This window comes from Girardinichthys multiradiatus, chromosome 15 (assembly GCF_021462225.1).
Source record: "Girardinichthys multiradiatus isolate DD_20200921_A chromosome 15, DD_fGirMul_XY1, whole genome shotgun sequence".
Taxonomy (NCBI): domain Eukaryota; kingdom Metazoa; phylum Chordata; class Actinopteri; order Cyprinodontiformes; family Goodeidae; genus Girardinichthys; species Girardinichthys multiradiatus.
In genome coordinates this window covers 15,192,518-15,212,689 of record NC_061808.1, presented here as the reverse complement: position 1 = coordinate 15,212,689, position 20,172 = coordinate 15,192,518, and the positions used below count along the sequence as shown (strand labels likewise).

Below are 20,172 nucleotides of genomic sequence, written 5' to 3'. Positions count from 1 at the left end.
GAGACGCGCACACAATAAATGTAATTAAAATAAGTAACCAGTCAAAAAAATATGAACATATGTAAGAGATAATCAATTAGTGGGAATGATAAACTGAGGAAATGTAATTGTGTCGATTAGATGAAGCAATTGAGATGTAAAAAAATGTATAAGTACCCCAAAATAACAGTAATCTAAAAAGTTAAGATACAAAGAAAAAAGTATATGTGATGAGCTATAAAATCAGTAATTCGATAGATATGTTAGTACTTGCCAAAACTAATTACTTTAAAATAAATAATACATGTAAATAACATACTTGTTTTATTCGTTAACTGAAACTAAAAAATAAACCATAAACCTGAAAATGTAAAAAGCTTCGAATTATAGGGCTATTGTAAACAGACGCATAACATATGCCCGTGTAATAGTTGATAAATGTACCAGTTTTGTGAAAAAAGGCATTTTAGCCCCGTTAAACACAATTACCCATATAAAAGTGCGCAGTTTTAACTTGTGTAAGCATCTTTCATCCATATTTCTTTTTTATTATTATTTTTGGTTACTTTGAAGCATTGTTTCAAACATTATAAGCATTTTATTCTGCTAATATAAACAAATTACTGTTAAATAAATGCTCACTGGGTTTTGTATATGAAATTTTTAATCCCGAAACGGATAAAAAGTTAAATACCGCATGAGCAAAAGATTGTCCCTTATCTTATGCCGTACATTTCTATCACTGTGTAAGTTAGCTTTGTTGCTACCCGCTGTTCTGAGAAAGATCCATTATCGTAATTGTTCAGAAATTTTAAATCTATTCAGTTATGTGGATTGAAAATGGGTTAGTTGGTATGTTAAACATTTAAAACAGTGTTATTTAGTCGAACATATGCCGTGCAATATTATTTTGAGCTATCGTTAGCAGCGTTAGCTACGATTTGATAACAGATGTTCCATTTAAAAGAATAACACTGGTTCTCTGTAGGCTCTCTAATCATGTTTCATTAGTTATATTCAAATACAGTTCTTTTATTTCCTTAAACATTTTATTTATTATTTCCTTTAGCCTCCTAGTTGGTCGCCTCTACGCTTGCCAACATGGTTAACGTCCACAAAGGAGTCCTTGTTGAATGGTGAGTCTGAACCTCTTTTTGAAGAAGTCTGAAAATCGGTTTATCTCTGGAAAATACTCATCTGAGAAGGCTTCGCAGTTACACGCATTTCTAGTGTTCTGAACACAAACATTTTCAATACAGAAAACAGTTTTAAAAAATTAGCTATTAGAATTAAAAACCAATGAAGGCTGGCAGTGATACATTGATACAACTCATTTTTCTTAGTATTTAGGATTAAGATGAAAAGTTTTAATGGAATTTGTGTAAAGCTTTAAATTAGAATGCAATTTAAAATTTAATTTAGTTCTGGATTGAAAGAAAAAACGAAACGTATAGATGGAATACACAGTTATATTGATGTTTATGGCTTACACCAAATTACAGCTCAATTCAATCTCAGGAACATTATAAAACAAAAAATATATATACAGTACAGACCAAAAGTTTGGACACACCTTCTCATTCAAAGAGTTGTCTTTATTTTCATGACTATGAATATTGTAGCTTCACACTGAAGGCATCAAAACTATGAATTAACACATGTGGAATTATATACTGAACAAAAAAGTGTGAAACAACTGAAAATATGTCTTATATTCTAGGTTCTTCAAAGTAGCCACCTTTTGCTTTGATTACTGCTCCACACACTCTTGGCATTCTGTTGATGAGCTTCAAGAGGTCGTCACCTGAAATGGTTTTCACTTCACAGGTGTGCCCTGTCAGGTTTAATAAGTAGGATTTCAAGCCTTATAAATAGGGTTGGGACCATCAGTTGTGTTGTGCAGGAGGTGGATACAGTACACAGCTGATAGTCCTACTGAATAGACTGTTAGAATTTGTTTTATGGCAAGAAAAAAGCAGCTAAGTAAAGAAAAACAAGTGGCCATCATTACTTTAAGAATTGAAGGTCAGTCAGTCCGAACAATTGGGAAAACTTTGAAAGTGTCCCCAAGTGCAGTCGCAAAAACCACCAAGCGCTACAAAGAAACTGGCTCACATGAGGACCGCCCCAGGAAAGCAAGACCAAGAGTCACATCTGCTGCGAACGATAAGTTCATCCGAGTCACCAGCCTCAGAAATCACAGGTTAACAGCAGCTCAGATTAGAGAACAGGTCAATGCCACACAGAGTTCTAGCAGCAGACACATCTCTAGAACAACTGTTAAGAGGAGACTGTGTGAATCAGGCCTTCATGGTAAAATAGCTGCTAGGAAACCACTGCTGAGGACAGGCAACAAGCAGAAGAGACTTGTTTGGGCTAAAGAACACAAGGAATGGACATTGGACCAGTGGAAATCTGTGCTTTGGTCTGATGAGTCCAAGTTTGAGATCTTTGGTTCCAACCACCGTGTCTTTGTGCGGCGCAGAAGAGGTGAACGGATGGACTCTACATGCCTGGTTCCCACCGTGAAGCATGGAGGAGGAGGTGTGATGATGTGGGGGTGCTTTGCTGGTGACACGTTTGGGGATTTATTCAAAATTGAAGGCATACTGAACCAGCATGGCTACCACAGCATCTTGCAGCGGCATGCTATTCCATCCGGTTTGCGTTTAGTTGGACCATCATTTATTTTTCAACAGGACAATGACCCCAAACACACCTCCAGGCTGTGTAAGGGCTATTTGACCAAGAAGGAGAGTGATGGGGTGCTGCACCAGATGACCTGGCCTCCACAGTCACTGGACCTGAACCCAATCGAGATGGTTTGGGGTGAGCTGGACCGCAGAGTGAAGATTGCTGTATCAAGGCACCTCAGTGGGACGTCTGTGGGAAGGAAAAAGTGTGGCAGAAAACGCTGCACAACGAGAAGAGGTGACCAGACCCTGAGGAAGATTGTGGAGAAGGGCCGATTCCAGACCTTGGGGGACCTGCGGAAGCAGTGGACTGAGTCTGAAGTAGAAACATCCAGAGCCACCGTGCACAGGCGTGTGCAGGAAATGGGCTACAGATGCCGCATTCCCCAGGTCAAGCCACTTTTGAACCAGAAACAGCAGCAGAAGCGCCTGACCTGGGCTACAGAGAAGCAGCACTGGACTGTTGATCAGTGGTCCAAAGTACTTTTTTCGGTTTGAAAGCAAATTCTGCATGTCATTCAGAAATCAAGGTGCCAGAGTCTGGAGGAAGACTGGGGAGAAGGAAATGCCAGAAGTCCAGTGTCAAGTACCCACAGTCAGTGATGGTCTGGGGTGCCGTGTCAGCTGCTGGTGTTGGTCCACTGTGTTTTATCAAGGGCAGGGTCAATGCAGCTAGCTATCAGGAGATTTTGGAGCACTTCATGCTTCCATCTGCTGAAAAGCTTTATGGAGATGAAGATTTCATTTTTCAGTACGACCTGGTACCTGCTCACAGTGTCAAAACCACTGGTAAATGGTTTACTGACCATGGTATCACTGTGCTCAATTGGCCTGCCAACTCTCCTGACCTGAACCCCATAGAGAATCTGTGGGATATTGTGAAGAGAACGTTGAGAGACTCAAGACCCAACACTCTGGATGAGCTAAAGGCTGCTATCGAAGCATCCTGGGCCTCCATAAGACCTCAGCAGTGCCACAGGCTGATTGCCTCCATGCCACGCCGCATTGAAGCAGTCATTTCTGCCAAAGGATTCCCGACCAAGTATTGAGTGCATAACTGTACATGATTATTTGAAGGTTGACGTTTTTTGTATTAAAAACACTTTTCTTTTATTGGTCGGATGAAATATGCTAATTTTGTGAGATAGGAGTTTTGGGTTTTCATGAGCTGTATGCCAAAATCATCCATATTAAGACAATAAAAGACCTGAAATATTTCAGTTAGTGTGCAATGAATCTAAAATATATGAATGTTAAATTTTCATCATTACATTATGGAAAATAATGAACTTCATCACAATATGCTAATATTTTGAGAAGGACCTGTATGTCTCTCAGCTGGCTTGGGCTCCCCTCGGAGGAGCTAGAGGAGGCGTGTAGAGGGAAGTATTGGCAGAAGACGATGAATACGAGTACAAATCTAACTATAGCTACAAAAAAGTAACTGAGGAACAGCTGTATTAAGCCTAATGTGGTGTCCTTACCAGCTATGTGTATAACTCTATTATCAGTATAGATCTGAAAATTCTGCCATTGCCAGTTTCTCTAAACATTTGCCTTAAATATAATTTGTTGTCGATTGATTTTTCCTTTTCTTTCATCTCCTCTGAACCAGTGACCCTGCCATGAAACAGTTCCTCCTCTACCTCGACGAAACAATGGCTTTGGGAAAGAAGTTCATCCTAAAAGATCTGGATGACACACATCTTTTCATCGTTGCAGAGGTGGTTCAAACCCTGCAGGAGAGAGTCGGGGAGTTAATGGACCAGAATTCGTTCCCCGTCACACAAAAATAACCATCTTTTCAAAGAACTCTTCTCCTGCATTATGGACTGGTTGGCATTGTTTTTTTATGTAGTTTGCAAGCACTTGAACTGTGACAGCTGCAGATTCTTTCTTTGAATATTGTGAATAAACTCATTTAAACTGTAGTTGCTTTGTAAGTTTTTTTTTTATTATGTTGGATTAACTAAAGTTGGTAAATGTTACATGTCAATCTTATTTTAAAGGAATCGTAACAAGGCTTCAGAATAATAGTAAAAAGAAGGATCATGCAAATTAAGGTTTCTTTAGGGTCAATGCGTGACAGAATATTTAGGGGGGGAATAATTGGTTAGAACTAGTTATTAAACCCAAAGAAGAATCAAAAAAGGTTTTTATATTGCCTTAGTCAGAAATGTAAGTAGTAGAAGTGTTTTAGCGGGGCTCAGGAATGTAAGACATTTGCAGGAACATAGATATTTTTTGTGCAAAGTTGCTTGTAAATAAATTACTATCTTTTAAAGAGAACTATACCGGCACCTTTCCACCAAAATTATTTTCGTTTTTTTTTTTTTTTTTTGGTAGTGTATATTTTATCTTTTTTCAAAAGCCAGAACATTTAATTGTTTAAATAAAATTGTAAATACAACTCAATATTTTTTTTTATAAGTTGGATGTTTATTTGTTACTTTGCTGTGCAAATGTCTGTTTAAAATCAGTAACAACTTTTTTAGGATATTAAAGGACTAACTGAAAATAAAATATTAAGAAAGCTTTAAAAAAAATTGCTTAAAAGAAACCGCGCTTTGTCTCTCTCTAGTGTTCAAGCACAAAAGTACCCTAAAGTTTTGTCTCAAGAACTTGTTTGAAGATGCAACTCAGAGTCCGGAGGAGTAATTATTAGAGCAAATGTTTTAAGTAGATTTAAATAAGCCTGCAAGTCACGGTGCCAAACTACTGTTTGCTAGATCACAGCAGATCAAACCATCTTTAAGTTTACCTCTGGAAGCTGGCGACCCCAAACTGCGCCCGACTTCCGGCTAATTTGTATATTCAAAAAAATAAGACTTCAGTGTTCATTTGTAACCGTAATGGAGGAGTTTGCAACCTCTATTCAAAATGTTCGTTTCTGCATCTGTAGATTAAAAGCATTTGGAATAGGGACATTATAAAAACACTTCTGATATTGCATCATCATTTAGGTCGCAAGAAGCCCATTTTTAATGCAATTATTGTAAAGTAAATTAAGCTATGAAATTGTCCAAGCTGAGACAAACACGATGCACAACGTTTCTTTGACATCTTATACTTTATTATACTGGTTTATTGGTTTTCTCTCACTGTTGTTCTCTTTGTTGTAATTGAAGCTGTCAGATTATTCTGTCCAGTAAAAACAAACTTGCTTTGTGTTGACTGTAAACTCGTCTCATTTCCTTTTGGTTACCGTTTCACACTTTGCTCAAAACGTTCTTTCCAACTCCTTTTGTGTTCATTGTATAAATGACAAGAAACAGGAAAATTATTGATAAATATGAATGATGAATGTATGTTTATTTATTTTTTGTACTTAGCAAAAATATTAACGTTTATTCACGCAAGTAACTCATTCACATAGTATCTAAAAGTGCGAATGGGTACTGCACATTAATCGTGTATTATATTCAGGTAGAATTTACATTTTGGAGTAATTTTCTCTCTATTTATAGCCATTCTGTTTGTGATTTTCATGTATATTTTTCTTTGCTTCAGAGTTGCCTTAAATTATTATTTTGACTCAAATAAAATGTTACTTAAACAGTAAACGTAGTCTTCCAAAGAAACATTTTATTTTATTTTGAAGAGAATAACTTTACAGTGATCCTGGTTCCGGTTTCAGCAAAGTCAGTAAATATGGACGATTACCAGATGGAAGAGAAGGTAGGTTGTGTCCTCGAAATCTGTCTCTTAGTAGAGTAAAGCCTTTAAATCTAATCAATACTATATTTGTGTAGCAATAATGTTTAAATGTGCATCTTATTTCATATTATTAATGGCACTTGGTTCATCTGAGCAGCTACGTGGCTTGGCTAGCTTGTTAAAACTTTTGCTTTCCCTTCAAACAGACCGCGTTCATCGTCGAAGAAGTGAGCAAAATCATGAAGGATGTAAGAAAAACATCAGCAGTTTTATTATTTTTTTTTTACGTTTATTAATCTGTCAATATTTTTTATCCCCCTAACCCTAACCCTTGGTTGTGAAATTTGTGATTAGCATTGACTGGTTGCTAAGGACACGAACGGTTGCTAGGCAGTATTCCATTGGAGCTGGGTAGTGGGGAGGTGTCCAAAAGATAAACAAACCCGGATTTCGAAAATTAACACGAATTTGCTGAAGTTTTCTTGGTGGTTATAAGATCGTTAACATTGTTTGGTTCTGTTCAGTCTGTAGAAACGGCGATCGGAGAAAACTCCTACAAGCACAGCAGAGTGAACCAGTGGACCACCAGCGTGGTGGAGCAGTGCCTGATTCAGCTCAGCAAACTGGGAAAGCCATTCAAGTACATCGGTATCTAGATCGCTGATTTATGAATAGCATTTCTGCGCCTTGTGTTTTTGAATACATGTGAACAGACAGTTTGTGCTTGCTTTAGTGAACTGCATCATCATGCAGAAGAATGGAGCAGGGCTGCAAACCGCCAGCACCTGCTTCTGGGACAACAACACTGATGGTAAAAACACCTCTCTTTTCTTCAAATCATACAGCTTATGAACATTGCTTAATGGTTTGTGTTTTTAAAATGATTATTCGTGATTTAATAAACATGGTTTTAAATGCTGCAAATACTGATAAGGTGGAGTTTATACAAAGCCTTGGAAAATAACGCCCCTAAACTTTGATGAACCACATTTCTTGGTTAAATTTCCCTAGCTACATCCAACCTTTATCACTGCCTGACCTGTTTTTCAACAGTAAGTAGTCTGAAAGATCTCAAAAAGCAACACACCAGGCCCTGATCTAAATAAATTCAAGAACAGATGAGAAACAAAATCAATTACATCTGTCAGTCTTGAGGGTTACAAAGCTTTCTGGGTTTCTAAGATTTTGTTGTTCTCTGTTGGACAATAGTAGTCATTATTTCACGAATGGAGAAAACACGGAACAGTGCTGAGCCTAATAAAATTACTCAAAGACCGCAACAACTCATTTAGCAGGTCCCAAAACAAAATCTAAACAACTGCTGGCACCATTTGTTTCATGATTCAACAAAAAGAACATAAAGATTGTTTCACATTTGCCAAGGTTTTTGGTTGGGGTGTGTTTTGTTACATCTGGTGTAAAACTAACAGCATTTCAGAAAAAGAACATGATCTAAACAGTCAAACATGGTGGTGGCTCTGTAATGGTTTGGGGCAGGGCCACGCACAGACATTTTGGGGGGCAGGTGCTCAAGTGGAAAAAAAGGGCACTTTGTGTGGCGCATGTAGCTGTCAGTTGCCTTTGTAGTGTGAGATTTATTACCGGCACAACATGAACATAATTTATATGTATTACTAAGCACCCCCAAAACAAACTGTCCTGTGGGATGTAGGGAAAAGACCACCCAGAAAATAAACTCAAAACAAGAATGCATTTTACAAAATTCTTAGGATTAATAAGGCAACAAAATTATCATAGACTGATTTAAAGTTAGATTACTGATTCACAACCTGAACTTCCTGTTGAGTTAAACTTGAAACTTACGTTATCCTTCATTTTTTTTCTTTTTACACACTGAGCACGTGTTTGTCTTGACTAAGTCATTCTGTACATTTATCACAAAATGTCTTCTGCACCAAATAACCTTATGTTGTAGCAAAGCAGCTTACACTGCCAAATTTACCAGGTAGGTCACAATAAATGAGTTATCTTCAGAAATGCTAGTAACCAGTGACCATTCTACAGTGTAAATCAACTATACCCAGAAAATCTGTTATAAAATCTTTATAGTCAAAATGAAAGCAACATCAGAGAATATGATCATAAGAATCATCTATACTTCTGCATGTAGCCACTGTGATATATGACAGAAATTATTCTTAGAGAATAAAAATTAATGAGATTACAAGTCTTGAGAACTGATAAGATGTCTGCTATTTAGAAAATAAAATATTCTGATCACATCATCATTTTTACACACACAGAAGTAGAAAATACAACTTAGCCTACATGCCCCACATTTACTGAACTTTATTAAAGGTATTTTAGTAGTGTATGAATTGTAATGTTAACCAGCTCATTTGGCCGTATTTGTAATAAAAAAAAAACATGAGTCAAACAGAAGTCATCATGGACCATAATAGCAAATGTAATACCGACATCTATGAGATAGATTTGAATTTATTTATTTCTTCTAACTTAATCTAAGAGTTAAATCGTAGTTGTCAATCAAAATTTCAAAACATGGGGCACAGGTATTATAGGCCTTTAAATTCAGGAATGTTACCTTGGGCCCCACACTATACACTGTAAAAAAAAAAAAAAAAGATTTCAGGAGGGCACTTTTTTTGTCTGTAGGCTAAAAGGGCAGGTGCTCTAGCACAACCTCGTGTCTATCTGTGCACATCCCTGGTCTGGGGTATCTCTGTAACCGCAGGAAGTTGACAACTCACTATAATTGATCGAACCATGGATCAGTTTGTGACCTTAAGCTGAAGCTCAGTTGGGTTAGGCAGCAGGACAATGATCCAAAAGCCTCTGAAAGGCTTTCAACATAAACAAAGTTAAGGTTTTGGAGTGGCCTAGTCAAAGCCCAAGCCTCACCTTAAGCAGGCCTTTTATGCTTGAAACCCTCTGTTACTGAATTGAAACAATGTTGCAAAACCACGTGAACCAAAGGATGCAATTACTTTTTCACATAGGATCAAGTTGGATGAGTTCTTTAATAAATGAAATAATTTTAAAGTGGCCTTGTGTGTTAACTTTGGATTATCAGTTTTTGATTCTAACATTTATTTAATGATCTTAAACATTTAGGTCAGAAAAGGCAAAAACAGGAGAAATCTGTAAGGGGCAAATACTTTTTCACAGCACTTCATATTTTTAACCAACAGGAAGCTGTACTGTGAGATGGGAAAACGAGTCCATGTACGTCATCGTCAGTGTTTTTGGCCTGGCCATCTAAAGCCACAACAAGCAGCATTAGAAATCTGTTGAATTTTAGCCAAATGTTTTTAGAAAATGTTATATTTATATGTTGAGTGCAATTAAAACACAAACCTGTGTGTATCCACTTTGCTTTATTTGTACATCACATGAAACCGCCACATGTACAGCCTTAAACTGAGGAAGAAACAATTAACATCTCAAAAACAACCAGGTTTAGCTAACATAAGCAACATTTACAATGAATTCAACATATTTACATCTAAAGATCTGACATTGGAGCCCATTTGAAGGGACAAGGAGTGAAGACAAGGCACCATCTTGATTAAAACACATCTGTTTTGAACAGAAATACATTTTCGTTGGCTGTTTTTGTCCATAAGCTCCTGACTCTTGAACCAGAAAGGGGCAGCAAGTAGATCATTGGCAATATAGGTAAAGTTCTGAATGAAAAGTTTAACAAAGGCAAAAATCTTTGGCCATTGATCTGTTCTGTATTTGCTGGGATAAGATTTGACTAACTAGCTGGTTGGTAGATGTATTCTAAGTGAGTTAGGAGAAAATTCCCCCAACTCATGCCAACACACCCGTCAAAATCAACTTTCAACAGCATCAAATCGCTTTTTGGCAAAATAAATAAAACTTCGGAAATGTGCACATTTACAACTGCTTTTCAAAGGTGGTAAGAGGAGTGGTTCCTGTTGAAATTAAGGCTCTTAATGTAGTTTAACATCCTCTTTATCTGAGGATAAACAGGTGGTATGAATGGATTCCCAGAAGCATATTTCACTTCCCATCTAAACTGAGCCTCATCTTTCAGTGGTTTCCTATTCTCCGAGCGTCAAAGAGCAGAAAGGAATGATATAAAGTGGTCTGACAGACAACAGTGGTTTAACATAAAGCTTTAAAATGTTTCCACTCAACTTCCAACTCATAGTGGCACATTTCCTGTTTGTTTCAAATAATCAGGATGCAAAGAAGAGCCACATATGAAGAGAAAAGTGTTTAAATACCAGTAAAAACTGATATTTTACATTTGTTACCTTTCTGTGAGCGGTTAACTCTCTTTTCAAAAGTACAGTACATTCAGTAGAGATGCAATTAATCTTCTTTTAAAAATATATTTATGTACAGAGTATTTTTCTTTACTTTACATGTGCAGATGCATCTTGTTTGCACACACAAACGATAACCTGCTCTGTGTTTCCGACCCTGAAGAGACCAGAGAAGTGACCTGCCAACGGATGCATCAGTCGCTGTCGCTGTCGTCCTGGTACTTCGTTGTTACTTTGTTAGCGCGTCCATTCTGTAAAGGCATGTCCTCATAATCGCTCCTGTATAAACGCACATAAAGATCTGTTAGGTTTGCATCTGATCACACCTTAATCTACCGCACCCCTGGAAAGGGAAAAACATTTCAGAAAACTTTTACCCGTAAATGACTTCGTCATCCGAGTCATTCAGCATGGAGAAGGCGGGGTTATCCTTCAGCTGCGAGTCTGGGAAAGTCGGATTGATGCATCAATTAAAAATAATGTAGGGCCAAAAGAACCTCCAGTTTACCGTATTTTACCACCTACCATACAGGGCATTTTTCGAGGGAGAGTACACAAATGCTAAAGTGTACAAATAAAAGTTGAGCAGTCCATAGAAGGATAAAAATTCAGCTGGTATGTTTGGAATTAAGGACAAATACAAAACCTACTCCCAGTTTTCTCACACAGATTAAGCACATTTTAAACAGACTTTGAACAAAGGATATAGTTCTGATAATGAGTGGATAATTCAGCCACAAAATTATCTTGAAGAGCCTTAGCACCAAACCTCAGGTACAGAATGACCATGCTGGAAGAAAGAAGGATTGATTAATTTAGAAAAAGTAATCAACATAATAAAAAAAACTTTAGTTTTCCTTGAATGTACCTTATAATGAGGACTACAAACGTAAGCGCTGTCAAAAACTTAAGCCGAAGATCTGGATATGAAAGAGGAATCGCTTATTAACGCTGCTATGGTTAAAACCCAATACTGAATCAAATACAGAGAAGTGAGGAATGCTGGGATACCAGAGTAAGGCATGTTCTTTAATTCAGAACAAGCTCGGACAATCAGGAATATCAGGTAGAGGATGTAGAAGGCAACAACAATCAGGAAGAACACCTTCATGCCCTGGAGAAGGATAAGAGGAGCTTGTTCAAACTATATTACATAAAAATTCTGAAATTATGGAAGATTTTTACATAGAAGTTGTTTAGAAATTCATTGAAGTCTCCAGCTTTACCTGGAAGTTTGCAATATCCACTTTGTAAAAATAGGTGGGATCCTGGAGCTCATTAACCCTGAAAAAGTGAAGTAGATCTTTTAAATTCTGTATGAAGTCACAGTTTGAATGAAGCTGAGTATATTTAGTGGCCTCACTTACGTCTGCCAGATACCAAGCATGACGGCGGAGAGCCACAGCAGACCTACGATGATCAACTTGGGCAGGTAGAAGGTGAGGAATTTCCTCTCGCCCTGAAAAGGAACAATAACAGGGTAGGCATTTAAAACAAGTTGGGAAATGTGGGAATACTCAGTGCAAGAGTGACTGCACCCACTTGAACTCTAATGCCGTGGTAGACACAGAGCCAGAAAAGGAGCAGAGCGCACAGGAAGAGAGCCTGGAAAAAAGTATCTAAGGTCCCTGGAAACCAACTGTTTACCAGGAACGACAGCGGGAAGAACGGATCTGAAAAACAAACAAAAAAAGAGCATTTCAGTGTTTTTCTTCTTTGGAGTAAGTTAACATTTACTCCAAAGTTAAACACAAGCACATTTTTTGCTTGCCATATCATTTTTGTATCACTGGAGTTATCACTATATTAAATTATTATTATTGTTAACCAGCATTTTAATCAGGTATCACTCACACAAACTAGTTTATTGGAATTTATGGCTTACATGAGTTAAAGTGTCTTAAAAACTAGTTAACTACCTACTGGAGCTCATCAACAAAATTCAGATCTGTTTATTTTCATTTACATTTATTTGGCCCCAAATTAAAACAACTTTAATTTCACTGCACTTTACAAGGCAATTATTACTGTCATATAGGTCTAAATTAAGGCTACAACAGTATATCGTGAATATATCCTCTGGGCAATATCAGTGGAGGCAATATTCATACCGCAAAGCACTATTTGGAGTGCAATAATAAGTTGGTTAATATTTCTTGAGTATTACAAACCTGCATTTTACATGCAAAGGTAATATTTAGTCAGTTTGACAGAGTCTCATGGCACCAGACATTAACCAAAGCAGCAGGTGACAGAGTGATGAAATGAAGAAAATAGGTCCATATCGCAACTTATATATCGTCTTTGCAACAGTTACCACTATTAGCTCCATCACAGGATTTTCCAATATCGTGCAGCCCCGGTTTAAACGCAATTTAATTCATTCCAATCCGATGATATTGTTCAATTTTTGATGCTATATTTGAAAGAGCTTCCTTAATGCTAGTTGAAAACCAGCAGTGTTGCATATAAAAGAACAATCTTACAACTGCATGTAATGTCCTAATAATTCACACCTTCTATTTAAGGCATTAATTTACAACTTGACTAATTGAGCACGGATGTATTGATTTTTGGGATTGGGTATACAAAGCCTTGGCTGGAGTGAAAAACAGTAGAAGCAAGGCAGATTTTTAAGGAAAATAAAAAAGTATATTTAAAATATACATTGGCACTGCTTCCAAGAGGAGAAATATTTGAGATGTTTTTCTGTGACAACCCAACATCCCGGTTTACCAAACCTACAGTATGTCTTCTTCATATTAGGAAGGAAGGAAGGAGGGAAAAGAGAGAAAGAAAGAAAGAATGAAAGCAAGGAAGGAAGGATCGATGGATGGATGGAAGCAAGAAAGGAAGGATGGATGGAAGCAAGGATGGATGGAAACAAGGAAGGAAGGATGGATGGAAACAAGGAAGGAAGGATGGATGGATGGATGTAAGGATGGATGAATGGAAGCAACGGAGGATGGATGGATGGATAGAAAATACTAGAAAATACATTTTCCATACTTTTCCCGACTCAGTAGAGACCCTGAAACCAACTCCCTTTCTCCAAACCTTTTAGAAAGATTGTGGGCACCATGTTAACATCTGATGATCTCCAGATAACAATATGTAGCAGTAAAATGTTATATTAATAGAAACTCACTATTATAGAGCAGCAACAAAGGGAGCAGAACAGACATCCACTTCTGCTCAATGCCCCAATCCCTCATGGAGAACTTCCTCAGAGAATGTGCAAACATACACTAGAACGTAAAGGGAAACATTTACCGTCACAATCTGTGTAATACGTTCAGACTGGGTAGCCTTGCTAAAATATTTTAAATTTAGAAGCAAACTTTCTTACCGTTACCATGAATGTTAAAACCACAAAGACAAACCGGAACCAGATTTCCACTTGAGAGAAGGTTGGATTGTATGTTTTCCACTAAGGGCGGAAATGAATTCAAGGGAGGGGGGAAAACATTGCATGATGTAGCGAGTAACCAGTAAAACCATCAAAAGAAGTGACAAAACACAAATTATGAAGTGGTTTACACCTACCACAAATGCAACCTTGATTTCATAGGAGACGTTTTCAAGGCCTTTGAAGCTGACTGCAACCTGGTACTGAGTGTAGTTCAGGTAACCCAGATGCAGCACAATGATCTCCTCACATTTCTGTTTCATAGGAAGAAGCCAATACAAAACGCTGCATTACTGAACCGAACGCCAACAAGCTGCTCTAACAGTAATCAAACTTACTTTTACCCGATACTCTGATCTTGTATCTTCACCGTTTTGCGAACACTTGAAAACTGGAGGCAGCACCAAATGGCTGAGCAATACTTACAGCTCCACAGTGCAGCGTCCGTGATTTCTGCTGCACAGTCTTGATGTGCATCACACTGGCGTCCTGCATCACTCCTTTAAGATTCACGTTGATCTCAAAGGGCTGCTTGAAGTCTTTCACTGAGACAGACAGAAGTTAAGTTTGTCTTATTAAGCACATAGGATTTATAGTGAAGCTATCAGAGTGCATTTGAATACAAAGGTTAAAATCACATACTGTTGCTGTTTCCAGTCTGCATCACACAGGTGAGCCACAGCTGCTGGTTATAGGTGGTGAGAGGTGGAGAAACCAGATTAAAAGGCCCAGTCTGAAAGCATAGCACCAATAACACAATTATTAGAAGATTTTTAAAAAAGACCATACAGATTTGACTCTTTTTGACACTGTATGTTTTTTTGTGTCCCTGTGGGTGAGTATTATTGGCTTTTTATTGCTCGTCTAATCACTAATTTTGACTTTGGCTTACACGGAGAATAAAAAAATACCATAAGCATATCATAAGTCAAATTCAAATCATTAAGGTAGGTAAGAGGTATGTTAGAATCTAACACAATTACAATTTATGCTATAAAGAAATTTACTTAATCTGGCAAGATGAACAATTATCTCTTAACATTTATATTGATCATCTGTTAAATTGGATGTTTTTGTTAGATTATGGTGATATTTTAATATGCATTTTTCTTCCTTTGTATTAAAAAGGCTGAGCTCAGCATATCATACTGAGAAACGCAGCCTCTAGGACTCACCACTGCCCCCTGTATGAATCTGAAGGATCTTTAAATCAGAGGAGAAAAATTCACGTATTGCCGTTTTATTGCCTGAGTCCAGAAGACTCAGGTGGAGGCCTCAACAATCTCCTGGATTAAAGACTACCTGACAAACAGACCACAGTTTGTGAGACTGAAGGGTTGTGAGTCTAACCAGGTAGTCAGCAGCACAGGAGCACCACAGGGGACTGTACTCTCACCATTCCTTTTCACTCTGTACACCTCAGACTTCCAGTACAAGACAGACTCCTGTCATCTGCAGAAATACTCGGATGATTCTGCAGTCGTGGGGTGGATCAGAGATGGACAAGAAGCTGAGTACAGGAAGGTGGTGGACCGCTCTGTGGCATGGTGTGGAAGCAATCATCTCATTTTGAACGTGACTAAAACAAAGGAGATGATTGTAGATTTTAAGAGAAACAGGAATAAGTCAAACACTATTTATATCACGGGAGAAGAAGTGGAGGTGGTGGAGGAGTATAAATACCTCGGTGTTCACCTGGACAACAGACTAGAGTGGAGATGCAACTGTGAAGCCATCTACAAGAAGGGACAGAGCAGACTGTACTTCTTGAGGAAGCTTAGGTCCTTTGGTGTTTGCAGCAAGATGCTGCATATCTTCTATAAGTCTGTTGTGGAGAGTGTGATCTCTTCTACCATCATCTGCTGGGGAAGAAGCATCAGAGCCAGGGACTTAAAAAAGCTCAACAAGCTGATAAAGAAGGCTGGCTCTGTTCTGGGGACTCCTCTGGAACCTCTGGAGATCATTGTAGAAAGAAGGATTCTTCATAAAATGAAGAACATTATGGAGAACCCTGAGCATCCTCTTCCTCTTCATGAGACTGTCCTACAGCAACAGAGTGTCTTCAGTCAGAGGCTTCTTCAGATCTGCTGTAAGACGGAGCGCTACAGGAGATCCTTCCTGCCCACAGCCATCAGCATCTACAACGGCTCTTTGAGGAAACCTTCATAATATGAGCTATAACAACATTTAATTTCCCTTTGGGATTAATAAAGTATTTTTGAATTGAATTGAATTTATTGGAAAAGTTTTAATAATTTACCTTCAAATATTTTGAACCTTTTGTCAAATAATACCAATAGTTCTGATACCAGGTCCAAATAAAAAAATACTACTTAATGGTAAAACATTCTTTTTTTGCCCCACATCTCTGAAATAACTTTAATAATCATCAAAGATTGTAAGTTATAATAATATTAATAATATAAACAATATTGGTTGGTTTAAACCTTGCCCTTTGGAATTAATAAAGCTTTTCTGAATTTGAAAAATATCAATCTCTAGACACTCTCCTTTTTATTTTTCAAGATTCTTCTTAAAACTGCTTGAAGATGCATAAATGATTTATTATTATGTTTTCTACTGTTACTATTAACACCTTAGATGTTTTATATGTACACAGGTAACAAACCAGAGCAAAAGAACTAAAACTACTTGTATTATTATTAGGCTTGCAGAAAACTGGCAATATACAGTCCTTTGCTCTAGAAATGTCTCACCTTTACTGAAACATTTTTGGCCACTAACTGATCATCATTGTGCTCCTGCTCAGCAAGAATCTTTGGACCTAAAAAAGTAAACAAACAGAAATTATTTATGTCAAAACAAAGCCCCATCAAACAGCCCCCACAAAGAACAACGCATCAGATGTAGGATGAGAGAGACTAGCTTGTATTGATGCTCAGTAACTTTATTTATAAAAAATACTGCTTCTTTGTTAACAACATTTTTTTATTATTTGTCTTCAGCAATACCAAGCCACTATCCATCCATCCAGTGTCATCCTTTTAGCTGATATCTGGTCGCTGAGGCAACGGTTTCATGAGGGAAGCCCACACATACCATGCTAGATATGTTGCTATGGAGATGGCCAAAACCAAAAACACAGATGTCTCTTATTTACAGGTGTACATGCTGTGTTCTTGCCAATGTGCATTTTGTTATGCGTGATACGACAATCAGTAAAAAAATGTGCTGCTGTAGTGTAGTGTTTTCCAGCCTCCATCTACAAATACAATGTGTCATGCATCCTCACTCATTTCGTTGTACAGACCCACCAGGAGGTTCTGGATCTGGCCCAGAATCTCCTCCCAATGGGATGTGTCTGGAAAAAACCATCAAAGGCAGGCGTCCAGGAGCCATTCTGGTCAGGTGAAATCAACCACGCCAACTGGCTCCTTTTGATTAGGAGGAGCCACAGCTAAACTATGAGCTGAATAACAGACCTCCTTACCGCACAAAGGCCAGAGCCTGGCCACCCTACAGAGGAAGCTCATTTTAACCCCTAGTTAACTGCTTAGACCTAGACTTTGGCTGGGCCATTTTAACACATGAATATACTTTAATCTAAGCCATTTCATTGTAGCTCTGGCCCAGGGTTCTTCCAGCACTGTTCCTGTATTTGGCTCCATCCATTTCCCATTAACTCCAACCGGCTTTCCTGTCTTTTTCTGAAGAAACGCATCCCCACAGCACGATGCTGCCACCACCATGCTTTACTGTGAGGAAGGTGTGTTCAAGGTGCAGATGCAGTGTTACTTTTTAACATAAAGTGTGTTTTTAATGTAGGCCAAAAAGATCTAATTTGATATCATCTGACCAGAGCATTTTCTTCCACATGTTTGCTGTGGTAAAATGTTGCATTGATCCCAAATAAAATACATTTAAATTTGTGGCTGTAAGGGGACAAAAAGTAAACAATCTTTCAAGGAGTCTTAATTTGGTAAGGCGCTGTATGTGGACCAGTAAATCAATTAACAGACCAGAAAAAAGCCCTCATTACTGCAGATGATCAACAATTCTGTTCATCTCAAGCTTTATCCCACCATCATGTTCATCAGAACAAGACACCAGGGTTTGCTTGAGGGGGAAGCAATGCAGATTATCACATGTGACCTGAGCATTTAACGTTTTTTAAGTCTCACATGCAATATTCAATGCAAACAAGACTGATTTGGTGGTTCACATGGGCGCAGTGAGTAAGACGGATGTCTAGTAAAAACAGTAGCTTCAAGGCCTATTTTTTTCAAGCAGCATTTTATCTGAGATTACTCTTATTTCTCAGAAAGGTAACCAATTTGAGCAGCATTTAGTTTCATCAGACGTACCTGCAATCCCAATGAACACTGTGAGGCCAAAGCATATCAGGAACACCACAAAGACCAGGACAAAATGTCTTTTAGACAAGGTGTAGAGCCGCATGGGGGCCAGCCTGTCTCGAAAACACAGTAATTAGGGTTAAAGCACACACAAAAACCGACAGAAACGTCTTATTTGGTTTAAGTTTAATGCAGTTTGGTTTGAGCCGGATATGTCAACAATACAGCGCCCATGTTACTTCAAGCCAACAGCACTGACAGATGTTGTTTTTAAACGCTTATCTTTATTAATCTTAGCGTCAAATACACGTCTTAAGTATCTTCCCTGGACTTAAAAGACACTTACAGCTCCATTTATTCCGGTTTACAGCCTCGGAGGAGCGAAAAGTGATCGATTTTCGTCGTGAATCCACATCCGTGTACCAACAGCAGCCTGCTACCACTTCGCGTCAACGTCATCGAATGGGAGGAGTCTCTACCACGTGACAGCTGATTCGCTGGGGGGAACTTCGAAGGGGCCTTAGGAGTGAGGAAGCATATGTAGTATGCATCCTTTCGCCTCCTTTTCTTTCTGCACGTTTTTTTTATTCTGAGTCATAGTACGGAAGCTCATTGGAATCAACCAAAGAAAAAAATAATAATTATGAGATCAGGATCTCGTATCACAGCGCACCATCTATATTTTTACAGTCACTCCATGCAATGTGGTAATTACTGGTTTGCGCATGCGTAGAGAACCAACCATTCAATTTATATTTCAGGGGACTATTATTATTATTTCATGTTTCATGGGATTCTGGGACAGAAAATGTGGTTTCAAGCAGCGACCAAACACAAATTTAAAACATTACTTAGCATCACCACTTGCTGCTTTTTGAACCAATAATCAAGAAGCCTTTATGTTTAAATCGTGGTTCAACGAGACCATCTAATTTGAAATATGAACATCTTTACTCAAGTGTTTATCAAGCCCCATTGGCATTGCACAATAAAAACATGTTACATTTCAATCATATATAATAATCTGTCCTCATATTAGGCTGATATCTAGCCCGTCTGCCTTATCATACAGGTTAATTTTAAATACAGAAGCAAATAATTTATAATGTATTTTAGAAAATTCGTTCATATTCGATTCACCTGTAAAAGCGATCATCACGGTAAGGTGTTAAATCCTCCTTCAGCACGTTGTAGGCCTCCTGTATCTTCCTGCAGAAATATTTCAGCTCGCTGTACAGAGGGTTTTCCAAGCCGGACGAGTAGTCTGTGTCCATTATTACACCGAGGTGTTTCTGACGGCTGAAAATGGCGATGAGAAAACAATCCGCGACCTTCAGCGAATAGCTCACCTAGACCTGTCTGTGTGGTATTGTTGTGATGTTTATTTAAAAGTGCAACCCGCAGCTGTTCTGATTGTGACGCTTCATGAAATGACAAAAGGAAAAACTGTGTTGAAATGAAAAGGGGGCGGAAACACGCAGCTAGCACACGGGAGGAGGGTCACGTGGTCAGAGTTCAGCACCACGGACAGGGACGGATGATCAATGGAGGACTGACACATTTCAATGTATCTGATCAATTTAATAATTTTTTTAATTAAATTGATATATATTTACAATTATACATATTAAATATATGTATATATGTGTGTATGGCATATATATATGAAGCTATGCAGCTTCATATATATGCTATAGAAATACAGGTCCTTCTCAAAATATTAGCATATTGTGATAAAGTTCATTATTTTCCATAATGTCATGATGGAAATTTAACATTCATATATTTTAGATTCATTGCACACTAACTGAAATATTTCAGGTCTTTTATTGTCTTAA

The 20,172-nt window shown here is 38.0% G+C and overlaps 3 protein-coding genes across 6 annotated transcripts; 2 read left to right on the top strand and 1 right to left on the bottom strand.

Moving 5' to 3' along the window:
• The first annotated feature begins 680 nt into the window (after positions 1-680).
• On the top strand, positions 681-4,603 carry gtf2h5 (general transcription factor IIH, polypeptide 5). Of its 3 annotated transcripts, none has more exons than XM_047388517.1 (3): positions 681-725; positions 1,049-1,115; positions 4,288-4,603. In XM_047388517.1, exons 2-3 carry the CDS (start codon positions 1,081-1,083, stop codon positions 4,466-4,468), a joined length of 216 nt encoding a protein of 71 aa, XP_047244473.1. In that variant the 5' UTR covers positions 681-725; positions 1,049-1,080; the 3' UTR covers positions 4,469-4,603. The 3 variants fall into 3 exon arrangements, with proteins under 3 accessions (XP_047244473.1, XP_047244472.1, XP_047244474.1); XM_047388516.1 differs by having other exon boundaries at positions 711-831; XM_047388518.1 differs by lacking the exon at positions 681-725 and adding an exon at positions 767-823.
• A 1,648-nt stretch (positions 4,604-6,251) lies between these two features.
• dynlt1b (dynein light chain Tctex-type 1b) lies at positions 6,252-9,677 on the top strand. Its single transcript, XM_047388539.1, has 5 exons — positions 6,252-6,350; positions 6,536-6,577; positions 6,854-6,977; positions 7,063-7,140; positions 9,503-9,677. Exons 1-5 carry the CDS (start codon positions 6,324-6,326, stop codon positions 9,571-9,573), a joined length of 342 nt encoding a protein of 113 aa, XP_047244495.1. The 5' UTR covers positions 6,252-6,323; the 3' UTR covers positions 9,574-9,677.
• tmem181 (transmembrane protein 181) lies at positions 9,672-19,807 on the bottom strand. 2 transcript variants are annotated; one of them, XM_047388537.1, is made up of 17 exons: positions 19,475-19,807; positions 18,344-18,447; positions 16,736-16,803; positions 14,661-14,751; positions 14,445-14,563; positions 14,156-14,272; positions 13,959-14,039; positions 13,758-13,857; positions 12,152-12,282; positions 11,977-12,068; positions 11,836-11,893; positions 11,621-11,723; positions 11,478-11,529; positions 11,317-11,399; positions 11,135-11,224; positions 10,987-11,053; positions 9,672-10,888 (listed from the first exon to the last, which is right to left on the bottom strand). In XM_047388537.1, the coding sequence occupies exons 1-17, from the start codon at positions 19,606-19,608 to the stop codon at positions 10,804-10,806; spliced, it is 1,575 nt and encodes a 524-aa protein (XP_047244493.1). In that variant the 5' UTR covers positions 19,609-19,807; the 3' UTR covers positions 9,672-10,803. The 2 variants fall into 2 exon arrangements, with proteins under 2 accessions (XP_047244493.1, XP_047244494.1); XM_047388538.1 differs by lacking the exon at positions 19,475-19,807 and adding an exon at positions 18,681-18,922.
• Positions 19,808-20,172: the final 365 nt, after the last annotated feature.

Excerpts from the sequence above, each read along its gene's own strand:
- gtf2h5 (XM_047388517.1), top strand. The coding sequence starts at position 1,081 with ATGGTTAACGTCCACAAAGGAGTCCTTGTTGAATG. Across the intron at positions 1,116-4,287 it reads AAAGGAGTCCTTGTTGAATG|TGACCCTGCCATGAAACAGT; the intron begins GTGAGTCTGAAC and ends CCTCTGAACCAG.
- dynlt1b (XM_047388539.1), top strand. The coding sequence starts at position 6,324 with ATGGACGATTACCAGATGGAAGAGAAG. Across the intron at positions 6,978-7,062 it reads AAAGCCATTCAAGTACATCG|TGAACTGCATCATCATGCAG; the intron begins GTATCTAGATCG and ends TGCTTGCTTTAG. Across the intron at positions 7,141-9,502 it reads CTGGGACAACAACACTGATG|GAAGCTGTACTGTGAGATGG; the intron begins GTAAAAACACCT and ends TTTAACCAACAG.
- tmem181 (XM_047388537.1), bottom strand. The coding sequence starts at position 19,608 with ATGGACACAGACTACTCGTCCGGCTTGGAAAACCCTCTGTACAGCGAG. Across the intron at positions 14,273-14,444 it reads GGACGCTGCACTGTGGAGCT|AAATGTGAGGAGATCATTGT; the intron begins GTAAGTATTGCT and ends CCTATGAAACAG. Across the intron at positions 11,530-11,620 it reads AAAGAACATGCCTTACTCTG|ATCTTCGGCTTAAGTTTTTG; the intron begins GTATCCCAGCAT and ends TTTCATATCCAG.